We start from the raw sequence: 17,893 nt of genomic DNA on the forward strand, positions 1-17,893 counted from the left end.
AAAGGATTATTTAATTAGAGAATAAAACCCTTACATTATATCATCTAGTTGATCTGTAAGCCTTTTTTTTCCCCTTAATCTGTGAGATAGTAGTGCCCTGAAGTATATTTCTCTGTATTATAAAGAAAGAGCATGAGTTATCCTTCATTATCCTGGTGAGCACAATGATACATCAATGTCTTAGGAAAGATGTATTTTATGATATCCCTCAGATACCCCATAAAGTAAAGTATCTCTAATTGCCACTTGACTACACTCAATTGTCCTGCCTCTATACACATCTCAAAAACCAGGCAGGCTCACCACTTATCTTTCAGCACTGCTTCGCTAGTAAGAGACTGGAGTGTCTTTTATTGCTTAGACAAAACTTTGTATGATATTATGTAGGATATGAATTTACAGTGCTAGTTAATAAACCATGAAGTAACACATTTATACAAAAATTTTATACCTTCACAGAACAGCAGGACAAAAACTCAAAAATCTGGATTCAATTCAGTTCTGCCAACAAGCCTCCTCACTGATCTGGACAAATCTCACTACCTGTGATGTTCTCCTGAGACAGGAGATTATGTAACTACCCTGAAGCACAAGCGGTCTTAAAAAGCAAACACTTGATATTCCTATTTTCCCTCTTTGAGTTCAGGCTACCCAGAATTCTTACCTGTGTGGCAGCCATAAGGTCAAGTTCCTTCCAGCCCTGCCTTGACTAACCAGCATTGGTATCATGACAACATTGCAAGGGCAGGTGAAATAGGTAAGACTCTGGACCAGGTAGCATGCTTAACTTTCCATATGTCATGTAAGTGAGCCTAGGATGTCCTCAAAGTTTTCTCTTCAGGGGTTAATTGGGTTACCCTGGATTCAGCACTAAAGGTGGTCAGCAGCTAAGTAGCTCAACAGATGGCAAATCTGGTCTTTGCGCTTCTTGTGCATGGCAGATGTAGACAGAGCTTCTGTATTCTCACTCTCTAACCTGGAAAACAGAACTTCTCAGTCACTGATTTGTGAGTCTTAAAGGCAAAAGTCAAATGTCTATCTTAGACATTATACCAATAAAAATTACAGTCTTAATCCGGAGACCCCTACATTTCTGTGCCATGCAACCTGCRTCATAAACCTTCAGAAACACATAAACACWGAAAATATATAGTAGGGATGAATTAGGTGGAATTTAGGTTACCTTCATCTGATGCCTGGCCCCAAAAAAGAGACGTAAGTGACTAAGCTCCCTATTGAGCTGATGKAGTCAAATCTCTTCAAAGTGTAATTAAGAAAAGCTTGCATAATGACCAAAGCTTGTACCAACAACTAGTACTACCAACTAGTAGGACTAGGCAGCATGTATAACTGAGCAGGGCACATGTGTGCACCTACATTCTGCAGTGCCAGCCTAGAAGATATACCACTATTACGGAAGGAGGAGAGAGGAATTAGTTCCTTTTTTAGCCTGAATCGAACGCATACTTTGCTCCTCTCAGAATACTAAACTGCCAGCTGGCTGCCAATTTTCATCCTCTAATCTTCCTCCTTCTGGACATGTCAGGCATTTTACACGAGATAATAGTCACTATACAAAACCCCAAACCTTCCCAGAAGCATTATCAGAGTGCAGTTTTTACCCTTCCGCTGGCTGAAGTAGTGCTTAAGCTGGAGAACAGTTAGGCTTTCAAACACACAGAAAATACTGCTATGCATGCACACTATCTCTATCTTCTCGTRCTCCACTGTCTTCTCTGTTTTCACAGCCTCCCTCCTGTTTTATCCTCCAGTGGAAAGTTCAGGGAAAGGCTGCCTCGCAGCACTCACTACAACGGTGCCGTAGCCTGTGAAATGGATTCTGACTCACTGCGAAACCAAATACAACAACCATTGCCAAGCCTGTCAGAGCAAATTAACTATGCTTTAATTAATTAACTGTATTTTAGTAATGCATGGTTCCCAATTGCTTCTTAAGAAATTTTGCTTACAAACTTAGGACATTTCAGTTTTCTACACTGAATTAGATGGCTATTAGTGCAAACTATTCAAATTCTGCTTTATTTATGCAAAACACTTCATGGGCAGATCCTCTGCTGCTGCAAACGGTCAGAGCTTCAACAGATCGCTAAGAACAACAATAATTTACACCACTGATTGCCCCTTGCTCCACATCAGCTTCAGCCCTCCTCATAAACACTCCAGCTGTGAGACCATCACTCAATCCACAACTGTACCTGAACCCTCAGCCCTATGAAAGAAAGTATYTGTCCAGTTTGGATGCAGGTACAATTAACGAAGCTTCTCCCATGTAACTGGAGATACCAGGTGGTGCTAACTGAATGGGAGGTTGAGGAGGGAAGGCTAAAATCTCTTTAGCTCCCCTCCTCTGCTATTGGCAAAACCACTCTTGTGTTTAGAAGGTGAGACAGAAAAGGCCGGAGTCTACAGGACCTCATGGGCTTGTACAAGATTTTGTCAGCAGTAGCTGCTTGCACAGATTGGTCTAGACATGAAGAATTTAAGAAGTTTCCTTGTAACCCCCACAGGAAATGGACAACTGTGAAAACGGCTGGAATTTCCTGATAACCACAGTGTGCTGCCCTGTATTTTAGAATAAACAAYGCTGACAGAAATACTGAGCCAGAAGTGCCTTACCAATTTGCTGCAGCAACAGGGAACTTCCACCTACTTTTCCTTATTATGMGAACTGGTATGTGTATCATGAGAGGTTCCTGAAATCTTATAGATTCCCACAGTTACAGAAGAGAGTACATATCTAAGAGTAGAGAATATACAGMAGGGCAGAATTATTTAGAAAGCTTATAACCTATCTTAATGGTTCTTTCATTACACATCCTTATGACAAATACTATAATTAATACTCCCTTCTGCCTATTTTGYATAGGGTAATTACAGCAATGTGACATTTCATATACTGTATGAAATTACGCACAGGGAAAAATTATTTCAGGCATACATTTCTTTTAGCCCATATTTTCCTCAGACTACAGATGGCAGGCATAACAATGGCTTTATTTTTTTAATCAACACAGATCCAGCATTGTATTGCCAGAAAAACCAAGAGCTATGATGATCTCACATACAAATACCTCAAATTTTTGTACTCTTTTTGTAACAATAATAATTCACAGGTTTAAAAAAATCAAGAAATGTATACTATGTTATTTTTAACTCTATCCTCACCATCACCTTTATGAAAGTCTGAAAGGAGAGCTTTAAACGTCTGGTGGTAATGATTTTTATAATGAGGAACAAGATGTCTACACCCTCAGGCAGTGAACTCAAAAGGAGAAAATTCATGCCACCTACCCAGCAACACGCTTCTACTTCTTAATAATCAAGCCCACCAATTTTCAGCAGGGTTTGGCTTCCCTGTATGATCCAGGAGACTGCTAGATTCTGAAAGGAAGAAGTGATCAGTTCAAGTAGYTGCATGCTAAGTCATCCGACTGAATGTGATATGAGTGTTTGCCATGGTGACAGGCCATTATGCGTTGCCTCTTCTTGCTATCTTTGATGTGTTCAGGATTTGTCAAAATCTTACTCCACGTCTCCAGAAAACTGTTGCATATTCATCTCTCTAGCTTGGCTAGTCTGCAAAACCAAATGGTAGGGGAGCGACAGCTACCAAAGACAAGTTCACAGGCAGGTCAGAAAGTAACAGATCTCCATATGAAGAAGGGTCTGTTGGCCTCAGCTGCTTACTCACAAAGCAAGGAGGCCCTGTCCCTCTCTCTTTCATTAGGTCTATATCCAGGCTGAGGACTCCTCCATCAACTTTTTTCCCAACTAAGCTTCAAGGCCTAACAAAAAATATCATGCAGCAGACCTGCAGCAAGTGAGCGGTGAGAGGAGCRTCAAATGGAGCCCAGTGTTCACCAGCTGCTGCTGTTCAGGCAGAGGGGCTGCAGGTCCGCAGTGACAGCTGATCCCACCGGCAACAGCCAGGGATGAATGGGGTTGGAAGACGCATCTGAAACACCTTGCTATGACCTTGCCGAGAACGTCTAACAGAAGATGGAAACCTAATCGCTACCAGAGGCCAAGCAGAAGAGAGAACAGATGTACTGCAACAGGGATGACTTCTGAGCTCTCTAAATTGGAGCACACCAGCTCATCTGGAACTACGTTACGCTCCCATTGCACTTCCAGGAAGTGAGAATCCAGCCCCCTGCATCTCAGGAGCAGTGCCAGACACGGAGTCGCTAGCGCCTTCTCTTAGGCAGTTAAAAAACGCTACAGGTCTCCGATCTGTTCTGCRAGGAGCCATTTTATGGGACTGCCCGAGCCAACGAAGGTGGCAGGCAGACAGCGTGCGCTGATGTGCCTGCCGCGGGGAGAAGGTTAGTCACTGCTAACTGCGCCAGCTGGAGTCAAACATGAGTTTAATAAACTGGTGTTCAGTGCAGCGATTATTCCTGGTTGTTGCTGGCACAAACCGCTCTAATCTCGAAATGTCGCCAGCAGGTTAGTGGGGCCTTTTTTTAATAGGTGAGTAAAACTGAAAATTCCAACTACCGAAAGCAGAACAAAACAGAACAGGAAAAAAACCTATGTCTGATGTTTTTTGCTGCTGCCATAGACTGGCTTCAGGATTCTAGCTCCAAATTAGGAAAGGGAAACAACAAAAATAAGCCCGTCTTCTGTGGTCAGTTATAATTGCCAAAATCCTAGAATTATTCTCAGTGCAAGTTCATTCAGCAAAGGTTTTCTTGGAATGTGTCAGGGAAACATCAGGCCAGGAAGTAACTGCTTGTCAGACAACCTGAAGAAACACATCCAGACAAGTAAGATGTAACCAACTTTTGCTTTGCCAGGAAAGTTGCGCGTAAATGCCACTGAAAACCCTGAAGAAATGCATAATCTGTGCTACCTAGAAGTCTACTGAATTCCTTCTCTGGCCGAGGTCAGTTCAGTCGTGAACCATACTGCACTTAGTAATGATCTCTGGATGAATATAAATGCTATTTGGACGTTGCTCAGAGCTTTTTAGCCAGGAGATCTCAGTCTGTTTTACAATATTGATAAACATTTGCCATCTCCTGTCATAAATAGAAACAGCAAGGTCAGCAACATGATTTTCAGAGAGAAATTTTGACTCTTCGTGCCCAATWTGATCGTGAAATACGCTGAGCCCTCAATTTTCTCACTGAATTAATACGAATTAAGGATATTTAGCAGCCAAAAATCAAGTTCAAGTTGTTCCAGAAAGCTTGTTACCCCAAAACTTTGGTACCCAGTATTTAGAGGACCTTTTTAAAAATTCTGAGTCATCAATTTTGTTTTGTCACCAAAAAAAAAAGCCAATGGTAAGGGAAGATGAGGTGAAGGACTGTTTTTCATTCTTGAGCCGTCAGGTTGCACATGTCTGCTGACCACTGAACTTGTTCTGTGCGAGGGCAGCAGGGAACAATAACAATTCTCCAATGGAAAGGGAAATAGAAGAGTTTCAGGATGGCACATAACCTCCCTCCCCACAACTTCCTTCTGACTAGCAAAGAAAAAAGATAACCATATTTCCATCATAGACAATGAAGTTGAAGATTCCGGTCATCTTTTTGCCTGTTTGTTAGCGTAATTAAGTTCAGAGACAAGTCACTATTTCCCCTTTCAAAAGTCTCTGTGTTTTTCAAAGATAATTTATACTTTGCTTATTCTCATCCATCAAAGCAGCATACACTGCAACACTGATACAAAAAGAGCTTTCAGAAATGTAGGGATCATAAATTTGATCACATATAAAAGGAAAGAATGTTTGTGTGTTTTTATCCACTTTTCCAAATGCATCTAAATGGGGAAAATGACTTACTTTGCTCCTGTTCATTCTGGATACAGGTCAGATGTGTGTCTCACAACTAATTTGCCTCACCCATGGCCTCACTAAGGATTGCCAAGCCTTCACAAGGCTATTTCTGAGCTTTGAATATTGCCAGGAAAGCAGAACTGCTTGAATGTATGTCAGGGAGACAGTTAGGAGCTTGTGTATTATAATTTGTGTTCTATTTGGAGCTCAGATTCAAAAACATTTTGCTTCTTTGCAATCAAAACTATTTCCTTAGAAATAAGTAAGTAACACAAATACACCTTCACAAGGATATTCTAGTAAGTATAACAATAAATAACCATTTATAGTATCATTGTCAGACCACACAGTCACGCAAAGTAACGTCTCACCAGGCTCATTACATAAATCTACAGAAAACAAAGCAAGGCTAGTCAGYATTTTCTACTAAGAAAAGCCACTGTACAGCTTATCAGCTACTAAGGACAGGAGACGGTAATTTCAAAGAAAAATTTAAAAATTATGGGATTCAGAATCTAAATGTTTCTTCAAAAAGAAATGGAACAGGTARTAATCAGGGTGGAGTCCAGTGGTCCAAGACAGCACATGACAGGATGAATTAGCAGCATTGCTAGATACTACTTATGCCAGCTCTGTACATTAGAAGATGCAAGCACATTTAYGTTTCTGCCTCAGTGCCTTCTTGGACAGCATTTCAGACCTTACCTTATAATTTCTCTTTCCTAAAGCCATTAGCACATCAGAACTTTAGACTGTCATCTCTATTGTTAATATTACTACAGTACATGATAAACTGATGATGCCACTTTATACAGATGGTTTACTCTAAACTGATGCCAGCAGATGTTTACTTCATTTGGCAGTATGGGGATTTGGGCACTGCATGTTAATCGAATAGACTAACTGTATTACAGCTCAAAGAGACACTGAAACAAATTGTAGCTTGAGCCAAAAGTGATGAACAGAAACATGGTGAAAAACCTCAGGCGCCGCAGTCTTTTTAATTATTTGCATAATAAAAATACGAGAACATAATTTCTTTTGTAGGAATAATGAATTATGTTCCACACTACAATTTATATGTTAAATCTGATCTTTATATTAGGTCCTAAATAGCTGCCTCTTCAACCAAATTATTTGGAGGAATTCCCTGATGAGCAAAAACTGGTCCAATGAGATAAATGAAGTTGTTTTGGTTATATACTGGTAGTCTGACACCAATTTAACTTTTCTAGAAAGTTATTTCAGGGGTCAAGAGTCCCATGTTGCTTGAAACAGAACACCAGGTTGAATCTCTTTTCTACTGAATTGCAGTTTTTAGTGACAATCCAAAACAGTGTTAGGGAGTCAGGTACAATATATTGTATATAATGTATATATACAATAAATATTATCACAGTCTGTTTTTCATAAAAAAGTCAGATATTTAGGCCTTAGCTGACTTCTCTAGAAAAAATATCAGCAGTATATCCCAATGTGGAAGCTGACTAACTCTGGYAGTTGGTAGCAAAGCCAACTCCTAGAAAAAAAATGGCTAATGAATCACCAGAAGCAGAGTCAAGTTTTGAATATCTATAAAGACTGCAGATTGGGAATCCAAAGTATYAGAGCTGTCTAAGTCTCACAGGGCAGTATCAATGATTGTATTTTTAAATATTATTAATTATACAAAATCTTTCTCTTTTACTTCTTTCTTTGAGCTTGAAGTGAAATCAGAGCCATCAGCCATCTAGAATGTTTGGAAAAACTCAGCTTTGGACAGGGCAGTAATTCAGGTTTTATTTAAATTTTTTCCAACATGTCCCTTTAATTGAACAAGCGAATATGACCGCTGCTAAGTGTAACACATAGGTTAAAAATATAAAGGTCTCATAAACTAAGTGAGAGATTCAAGTCAAGGAAATTTTTGATTCCTCCTCAAACCTTTTCAATTCATTTAATATGCCTGCATTTGTTTTCTCATGTACATACAGCTAATAATAATCATAACCTGTGTTGCTGTGTTGTTGTGCTGACTAATAATTGTATGAAATGCTTATGCTAAGTTCCACCAAATGATCATGCGAAAGTCTCTTCAGGATAGGTGCTACCGCTCCCCCCAACCTGATTAATTTACACACTTGCCTCTTGCAGAACACAGTCACATTTGCGTAGGTTCGGTATCAACGAGCTCGTCTCATACTTGGGACAGGAAACGAGGTAGAGAAACGAGCAACRACCCAACATACACACATGAAAATGAATCAGAGTCAGGATTTTCCAAGTATTTTACTGAATAAACCTGTGCATTATTTCTGTAGGCACAAAAAAAAAAGGATTATTACAATTGAGGGATAGCAGAAATTGATTCACAGACTCATCCAAAAAGCTCAATACCAATAAYATAACCTGCTCTCGATACCTGAACAAGGCATCAGGGATTAGCAAATGAACTGGCCACTGCACTGTGTCCTCAAAAAGGGGCATTTAAACTTTTTTTTCCCAGAGGTGCACTGAATACAGAGTTCATTTGATTCTGAGGTGAACGATCTGTGCAATTGGAAGTATTTTTCACCCAAGAATTCAAAAATAAATGGCCTCATGCCATTTTGTTGTTCAAAGGGTTCTAAAGGACACAGGAAGCGTGACATTGCCAGTTCCATGGCTTCTGCAGCTATCCCATACTGAAAGCAATTTTGGGAGGCTCAGCTTTAAGATTTGCTTCTCCTCCATGACCAATGCCCTCTCCTTCGTCRTGCCTCCCAAACCTCTTCCTATCAACAAGTTCAGCATTCAAGCAATACCACCTGAGCAGATGAAAGCACTAAAAAAAAAAAAAGACAGCAAATATTGGGAAAATGTGAATGTGATGCAGATGCCTTGGGTACTTTTCAAGATCACAGGAAGTCACAGAGTAAAACTCTTTTTCAAATTCCAAAGAAACTACAAGTTCCAGCACTTGTTCACTGCTTGAAGTGTAATATTTTCTATCTACCACAGTGACAATTTTTCATCTTGGTAAAATCACTTTAATTTGAAAAACTTTGCAGCAATTAAAAGTTCAAATTAACAGTATAGAATCCTTACTCTTAATTGATTATAATATATCCACACAATATATTTTATAGAATGCAAACCAAATATTAAAATATCAAGATAAAATAGCAAAGCAGCAGCATATCTCTATTTCTTCTGCCGATAATTCTGTTATAGAGTTATCACTATTTGCATAAGTGCTGGCCTGGTATTTACACAGTATTAAATTGAAAAGAAAAAAAATGTGTGACACTTGTCAATCTGGTAGGAAAAAAAATTAACGCATGGATTTTATTATGAAAGAGGAAGGTCATTAGAAGTTATCAAGATTTGATTAAGCATTCTTGATCAAAAATGTACCTTTCTGACCTTTCCTTTTCCTGTACTTGCAAGAAAGTTATTCCATATGAAACATTTTTTTCAAGTGCTCAAAGTTTCTAAAGGCCACTAAGACCATTTGTTTTCAAAACTGTAAAAGCAGCAAGCAGCAGTGCTAACAATATAGGTATTTCAAATTTGCACGTAATTATATTGCTTACAAACCCTAGAATGTTAGTAAATTATTCCTCTTCTGCCCAACAGTGACAATAAAGACATTTTCTGCATATCACTAGATAAACCTATTTACATGTATAATTCTGTAAATTATGCTGTAAATTACCTTACTTTCAGTATCCTCATGCTAGCAGCACAATGAATATGAAGAAAAGATGTTGCCATTTGCTTTAGCGACATGATATTCCACAGGATTAATTTCCACTACACCCTCGGTTTTTGTAGTCATGTTTATGCTATCGATCACTGCTAACATTATATTCAATATACTTAGCACAACTTGTTGCCAAATCTTTCAGGTAATAAGCAAATAGGAAGACAAGAATGAACAGTTAAAAAAAAATGAAAACAAACCAARTCATGGTCCAGTGAACTCTGGCTTTGCTTTAAACACATTAGCAAATATGTACCTCAGCTCCTCACTTCTCCCGCATTTCATCAATGCTGTGTTAACCCCTTCCCCTTGTGTGTGGGTGGGAGCTCAATGCACTGGGGTAAGACCTGCTCCAAACCAGCCAGCCTTCAATGAGTTAACTTTTCCTCCACAAAGGTGAAGAGTTTTGCTGACCCAGTGCGAGACGGGTTGAATAAAATTCAATTGTGCTGCAGTCAACAGGAAAGTAGGAAGGAAAATAGGATTTAACAAACAAAGCATAAAAAGTCCACAGCAGGAAATCATTATTTGGGCAATTGTTCACTTTGTTAAGAGACTGGACTGTATTAATATCTATCATGGCATACTGCTGCGTTTGTGGTTTCTCTTTAGTGCCGCGTCTAGTCTAATTAGTTACAAAGTGGCTGTACAGGCAAGCAAAATTTGCAATTGTGTGGAGTTTCTGAAGAATACAAAATACATATGTCRCTGATGCATAATCTGGCATCAGCTTATTCTGGTTAAAGTTTGAGTGGTTTGCTAAAATTGAATCAATACTAAAGGAAGCTCAGAATGCCAACAGAAGTGGTTTACAGAAATAGTTTCACTGACCATTACATCTGCAATGGATTAGGCATGTTAAACGGTTCAGTTCAAGTTAACGTTTTTAATATAGATATACACAAATAAATGCCACCACAATAGTCTGACTACATATTTGCTCTTAAAAGCATTTTAGGAACACACATAACATTGTTYCAAGGTATCATTTTACATTTATCACTTCTAGATATGTGTCTCAACACAAGAAGGTGAGATTGAAAAAAGTATGTATTTACAAATACATACATATATGTTTGTGTGTGTGCAGACAGATAGATAGGACACCACAGTTAACAGATTTTTAGATGAAAATCCTATAAACTGCTGGGACATGCCTGACATTCTACCAAGCATTACTGTTCATATATCACTCATACGATGGCCATAACCATTGTCATTATAATGAACCATCAAAATGCTCTCAATAACAATTAATAACCAAGATAATGACAACAATGTTTGTATTACATCAGTTCCTTGACTTTCATGACTATGAATACTGTCTTAAAGCACTTTTTGTAGTGTACTCTGCAGGTTCTAGATACAAAGCAGTCCATAAGCAGTATAGTGGCCTTAAGATCTAGCTATATTTTAGCTCCCCTTTTACCAAGAAAAGGGAAACATTTATCTGGCTGCCTGCCTTACTCAAATTTTTTTGAAGCTACCTTAGAAAAGCTACAATCTAAGACAGATTTTCTGGTTACAAACTGCAGGTGGTGAAGTAAGAAAATTCTTGTCACATAATACAGTCCCACGTTTTATCACAGTTAACTTAGATCAATATGAAGTCAGCAGAGTTATGCCAATTTACATTAATTGTGAATGCAATTCAGTGATTTGTATGGAAAAAGGATTCTGACTTATTTGCTTTAGGAGGGGAGTAAGACCCTGCCAAGYACTCTTTCCCAATACCACGGAGACTTCAAAATGAGACACATCCTGGCTATATCGCTGTGATCCACAATCACTCATTTATCATCCCTTACRGAATTTGAGGGATTTATTAGGGCCATTTCCTTTCAACTCTTAACATTTTATCCAGTTCTCAGGGCACCAGCTATGCAGAGAAGAAATCTGGAAGAAGGTCAATATGCACAGCCAGCTATTGCAAAACACACCACATGTATAGTATTTCCCTCCTGATTCAGTAGCTCCCCTTTCCCAAACTTCATTTTTCAGGAAGATGAGGGTATTTGCTGCATCTGATGGGATGCTTGGCAGAATTTTCTTTTGTCAATACAAATTGTGGTTAGCCTTTCTCATGGAACTACACTTTGATTACTTTTCAAAGTGTGGGATCAAACCCAGTATCTGGAAACGTTTTCAATCATCTCTAGATGGGTCTTGAGCTAAAATGCAGAAAATTGGTGCAAGGCTCCTTGTAGTAGTTAAGCCCCACGTACAGCCAGTTTGAGAACCAGCTGATGAAAGATCTGTGTAGGTTGCCTGTGCCTTGCCTGCTTTTTGTCTCTCAGCTAGCCTCACATTTAAAAGGTCTCAGCCAAAGTAATCTGGGGCTTTAGATTCACACAGATCCAGTGGCAGCGTTTTCCTGCATGACTAACACGGGGAAGCTGCCGAGGTATTCTGGTTCACCCTTAGCCACACCTTTTCAAAACTAAACTGCATAATGTTTCGCTGTGTCTGCCTCAAATGCTGCAAGGCTGACACCTCTATAGGGTTACTAATCTGTGCATCACAACAGAGCAGGAGTTTCCAAACATTTGCATGGACTGCCTAGTTATTCTATCAACCATACATTTAGCAAAACTATGTTTCAGTAATGCCAGTTTAGAGTCTAAAATAATTCTTTTTGGTTTAGTCTCCACTCTGTTGACATCAGTTTTACATATCAACAGCAATTTTATTGAGGTTATTGSTAAACTACACCAATTCATGTGAGGGATAAACCAGGTTGTGGGCAATAATCTGGATTTAACCTGATGAACTCAGAACAGAATTTGATCTAGTTATTGTGAAAGGGAGACCTAAGGTGACCTTTTAGATTATTTTGTCACTGGTCACACCTTTTCTGGAGACAATAATCCCTTGTAAAGCTAACAACATGATACTTGTCCTTGCACAAGATTGCAGTTCACTTACTCGGATAATCTCAGGGGTGAATTACAATGTATTAAATATTTGGCCTCTATCAGATACGATTAAGAATGAATGTTATGATTTATTTCAACATCAGATACCTCAAGGTGATGTACTGTAGTAACTGGTCAAAGAATGCAGTCTCATTAGTGCACTGAATTGTACTGACAGAAGCCATGGTATTATTCAGAAAAGGATTTTGAAGGACRGGAATTAACAAGACTGCACTGCAAATTTTGTCAGTCAGGGCACACGTATGAAATTTATCACTAACAAACCTTTTTTTACTGAATTACAGTAATGTAATTGACYATAACTATTAAATGTCTAAAATATTCATTCAAATTGTAAAAAAGAGAGCATGTGAGACATAAATCAAGGCCTACCAGAACAAGTAATTCTAYAGTTTTGACACTAGGCTGGGACTCACAAGATGTGAACACAGTTGCACCAAAATGACATATATGCAGTTTAGCCTATCATTTGAAACATAGTTATGATGCCCTTCTGAAAAATGAGAATAATACTTTTTTTTTTTATTTGGGATAAGATTGCTTCTTCCAGAGAGATACCATTTGCAGCTTCTAGGAGACTTGGTACAGTAGTAAGATAACTTAGAAGTTAACACCTGTTATAAACCTTCAGACCACAATCTACAGTGACCAAATTCAGGTAGAAAAGGGGGAATGCACAGATATCAGTAATTCTCAGACAAATATCATGATYAGAAAGTGTGTACTAAGCACCTCTGAAGTGATTTCTAGACATATTAAATAGAACTAACAGAAACATGGAGATAGTATCTTCACCTAYATTAGTTCCTTAAATTATATTACGATCATTTAACTTATTTTACATTTCTTTCATCCAGTGGCATAGGAAACATTTATATGACATCTTCAGTCAATGGGTCAGTGTGGGACTTTATTTTTAGGATTCATAGAGTAATTCTAGATACAAGAGACCATCTAAGTCAAACCTTCTGCTTAAAAGCAAGGTCAGCACTGAATTCAGATCAGGGCTTTATCTGATGAGGTCTTGAAACCTCCAAGGTTTCAGGTTTGAGGATGCCTCAACCTCTCTGAGTAGCCTGTTCCAAAGCTTGACTGTCCAAACAGGGAAAAGCTTTTCTTTATGTCAGTCTGGAATCTCCCCTCTTTCAATATAGGACCAATGTCTTTTCTCTTCCTGCTTCATATCTCTGCTCATAAACCTGCTTTTTGGTACTGGCAGGCTGCTCTCAGGTTCACCCATGCCTTCTCTCTTCCAGGGGGAAGAAGTCCCATTCTTTCAGCCTCTCCTTAAAGGGTATGAGCTCCAGCCCGCAACAACCTTGGTAGCCCTCTACTGAACTCACCCAAGTTCATCAACATCTTTCTTGTACTGGAAGGGACCAAACCCGGACACAATATAGCTGATGTGCATATTTCCTTATCTTTTATTTTATAATATTTATATAAGTGAAGATTTTTGCCCAATTATTTATGCTAATCTAAATATATCCATTAACCAAAAATGTTAATATAATGGAGGACATGACAAAGGATTACTATGAATTATCTAAGAGCTAGCAGTCTGCATCCTGATCCTGTAGTGAATTCTTAAGTTCAAGCACATTCTTTTTTGAGTGCAGTTTGTTTATGCTTTCTAATTTACATCAAGATTTGCCATTACTTACCACATATTTATCAATTTTAGCAGTGTCTATTTTAACTAGGAATAATTATATTTAACATAATTTTATGAGAAAACAGATATATTTTAGAAATACATATATAGATACATATTCTGTATCTAAAGAATGTTTGCTTAGTACCTTTGCTGTTCAAGGAAAAAAAATGATGTCGGTATTAACATCCAAATCTTTTTTTAATATTATGTTAATTAACATTATCCTYCAACTCATCATACTCATGGACAAAATACTGGTGATACAGGAATTTAACTCCTCTGTTCAAACACTAAGTACTAAAACTGCTCTGATAGGCCCCCCACACACACACTAGGGACCTCTTTCCCGTTAGACTACAAGCAATTTTTCATCCCATTATCAGGCTCACGCTGTAATCAGTCTCTTGTACTCACAGCATAGAAAACTCACTCCTGGTCCCAGTACTGCATGAAATTTAATCCTTTTCCACTGCTTTCTTTTAGAAAGCAAGAATCATCATCCTCATCTTCATACCGCTCACATTTTTTATTGGAAGTTTTATATATATGAAACTTTTTTCAGACCAAAAGAAAAAAAGAAAATCCATGCACACATGGAGCCCTGTAGTAACAAAGCTTGCCTTATTTGGTCTCATCGTAATCTTTTTACTAGTTCCTCTAATCTTACCCCTCAACTAGCACACAAGATATTTGAACAAAGAACTGTTTTAAAGTTTTTTCTAGATAGAAATAATTATTGCGATGCATGACTCTCATTTAATACACAAAGAAATGCCACAATTATTTCATTTGTCAGGAATAGGTAACATCATTCTTTGAGCTCCTTAAAGASCTCCAGCAGTTATAAAATGTCTTTGTGTAATGTATCAGCATTCCTGAATTTTTGTGGAAATGGAAAAAAAAATATATTGAAATTCAGGGAGCTGGAGCCTTTACATGAAATACAGTTTTGTTCCTACCACAAAGCATAATGTCTCTGATCTTTCTGAACTTCTCAATCATGTGTGACTAAAGAATTCTTCACAATAAATTATGTTTGCCTTCTATGTTAATGAAAAGCCAGCATGGATAATTTATGGAAGCTAGGAACTAAACATTAAAAAAAGTCATAAAAAAGCCATAGGAGTCCTCAATGGGAGAGTCTCCACCATCTAAAYGGAACTGTTATGCAGTATTTCCTTTTCAGATTTATTAGGTTTTATTTGAATATGTTTAACTTTGCAGTGATGTTTGTACAAAAGTTCCAAGGAGTGAAAACATTAAGAATCAATACGAAATCAAACAAATGAATGTTAGAGGAGTAACAAAAAGCCTGTAGAAGACTCCATTTTCTTTTTAAGTAAGTATTAGGCTTAATTCTCAATCCTGAAGATCTTAAAGCCTCTCTTTTACAAAGATAGATCTTAGTATCTTACTTTTGTGTTAGCTTTTATGCTGTTACTCCTTTGTAGAATGACTTTCTGTAAGGAATGGAGTTCCACCAACAGAATTGTCATCATCTTTCTATAGCAGCACAGAATGGCTTCTTTCAGAGGAAGGAATTGAAGTACTAGTGGAAAAGAATATAAGGTCTGAATTCTGAACTACAAATATCAGCAAGAGCTCTCCTGTTAGCTCACACTGCTTCGAAGTATATGTAGCTATAGATCTTTTGTAGTCCCCCATCCTCTCCACCACCAGGGGTAAATGAGCTAATATAATAAATATTGTATTGAAAGTAATACTAGCAGTAGAAAATACGGTACTACACCCTGTTCCAACTTTCTGGACATATTTTTTTTCATTTTACAAAGCAATTAGTTTTTCCACATAATAAGCAAGATTCTAGCCTCTCACTCTTTTAAAATTAATATACTACATTTGAGTCTGTCTATGCAAGATAGACTCTGCATCATCTTATAAATATTGGACTCTCTTACCTAAATAGTTGCTAAATTATGACCCTAAGTGCTGAACTATCAGTGTAGGTATCATGCCATCTAGGGGCTTATCTGCCCTACAAAATTAATTTGAACAAATAATCTACAGTTGCTCCTGCCTTGATTTATGTCCACACACATATCTTTGGTATAGCAACACAACTTGCTTGAGCTGTATTAACACAGATTTCAAGGTGATAAAAATTTACTTTGTATAGCTAAATAATTAGTTTGCCATGTAGTTATGAAAGATAACTTTGGAAAATTGACACAGGCACAGAAAAATTGAGAAAAATAGTACATACAATATTCGTATTTACCTCACTATACTCATGAATGGCACTACTTAAGTTAGATCCAAATAACTTTCAATTTGAAAAAAAGGATAGTGACAAAACATGTCTTAGATTTCAATTAAAATTTTTAATTGAAGTTTATAGCAAGTTTCAAGCTATGTGTTGGGAAAACATCAATAAACTAGAACAATACCTCAGTCTTACCCTGTACTAATGTAAATTATTCACAGTGTTGAACAATTAAGAGCAAGGCTAAATACGATTAGACTGCTTACAGGCTACTTGTCTAAACAGAGGAATGAAATGGTTTCTACTTTGAGAACAATTCAAGAGTTGGATCTCACTCCCCGGAAAAGTCATCTATTGCTTTCAGTAGGAGTCAGATCAAGCCAAAATGTTTGACTAAGGAGCTGGTTTGACAGTACAAAACACATTTTGCCTTCAATGAAAACTGAACCTTCAGTCCAGGGCAGAAAAAGCTGTTATTTAAGGACTGTTGGCTCATTTGAATGATTCAATCCCCCATTTCTTAAAATTACAAATTCAGAAATTTGTCCTAAACTTATTACTGCAATGTTCTTTGTGAATCATGAAAGAAAATAACTATTGTTTTGCAGAGTAGCTATTATGAGATCCATTGGTAAATTTAATAAGGTAGTTTTTTGGATCCCACATGAAGTTTGTAACAATATTTATGTACTACAAATCCAGAAACAACCTTCTGTCTGCCTTGTCTTCTAGCTAACACTACCTTTTGGCATTTCCTTTTCAGTTGTGGTAGGTCTGTCCAAAAGTTACAGAAAAAACAAGCTAAGAGAAAAAATGTATATTCCTCATTCTAGTAGCAGTCTTCTTTCTTTTAAGCATAGTTCCATTCTCTTTCTTGTAAATATCTTAATATCAAAACCTATTTCTCAGGGTCAATCATAGTAARTTTACTAGTTTAGTTCAAAGAAAAATTAGGCATAAAGACTTGTCCCATGGGAGATGAAAGAGGCTTTCAAAAATGGCTGACTAATTTTCTTAATTAATGACAAGAAGCACTGATAAGACAAAAATTATAAAATAAATTTTTACTTGCATATCCCCATAGAAATTTTAAAGGGAAAATGACATGGATACAAAAATTATGAAAGAGTTAGTCAGGTATGTCTTTCCTGTACAGCAGATTTAAGAGTTGAAACTATTAATTCAAACATTTCAGAAAATTAGTTTTGCAATCATTATTTCAGAAATTATATTGTCTACCACATCTAAAAGTCTCGCTATCTTTATAGAAAAAGTATAAGTAACTTCATATAGCTTCCTAAACTTCCAAATGACAATAAATCCACAATGATTTAACAGATTAGGAATGGGAGATTATATTTTTTTTTAATTCAAGAACAGTATTTCATATCCAATCATATTCAGTACCAGCTGTTATTTTAATCARTGCAGCAGTGGACAACAAATGTAAAACAATGTAAAAACCTCCGCAGAATCTGACAGGCTTTTTTTGATCTTTCTATGATATTTACTCAGTAAATCACATTCCTCTCTTCAATTTCTAAAG

At 37.4% G+C, this 17,893-nt stretch overlaps 1 protein-coding gene across 3 annotated transcripts in view; it reads right to left on the reverse strand.

Moving 5' to 3' along the window:
- BBS9 (Bardet-Biedl syndrome 9) overlaps window positions 1-17,893 on the reverse strand; it is a 309,884-nt gene that overhangs the window by 68,995 nt on the left and 222,996 nt on the right. Inside the window, exon 23 of one of the 3 annotated variants that reach the window (XM_085303722.1) lies at window positions 721-976. The exons of the other annotated variants lie outside the window; for them this stretch is intronic. Within the exon in view, the coding sequence (XP_085159848.1) occupies window positions 972-976 (5 nt within the window). The 3' untranslated portion in view covers window positions 721-971. Of the gene's footprint in view, window positions 1-720; window positions 977-17,893 lie in introns of those variants that run through there. 3 annotated transcript variants of the gene reach the window in all.

The sequence above is a fragment of the Rhea americana genome, unplaced genomic scaffold (assembly GCF_003343005.1).
Source record: "Rhea americana isolate MKP2758 unplaced genomic scaffold, rheAme1 scaffold_100, whole genome shotgun sequence".
In the NCBI taxonomy this organism is placed as follows: Eukaryota; Metazoa; Chordata; class Aves; order Rheiformes; family Rheidae; genus Rhea; species Rhea americana.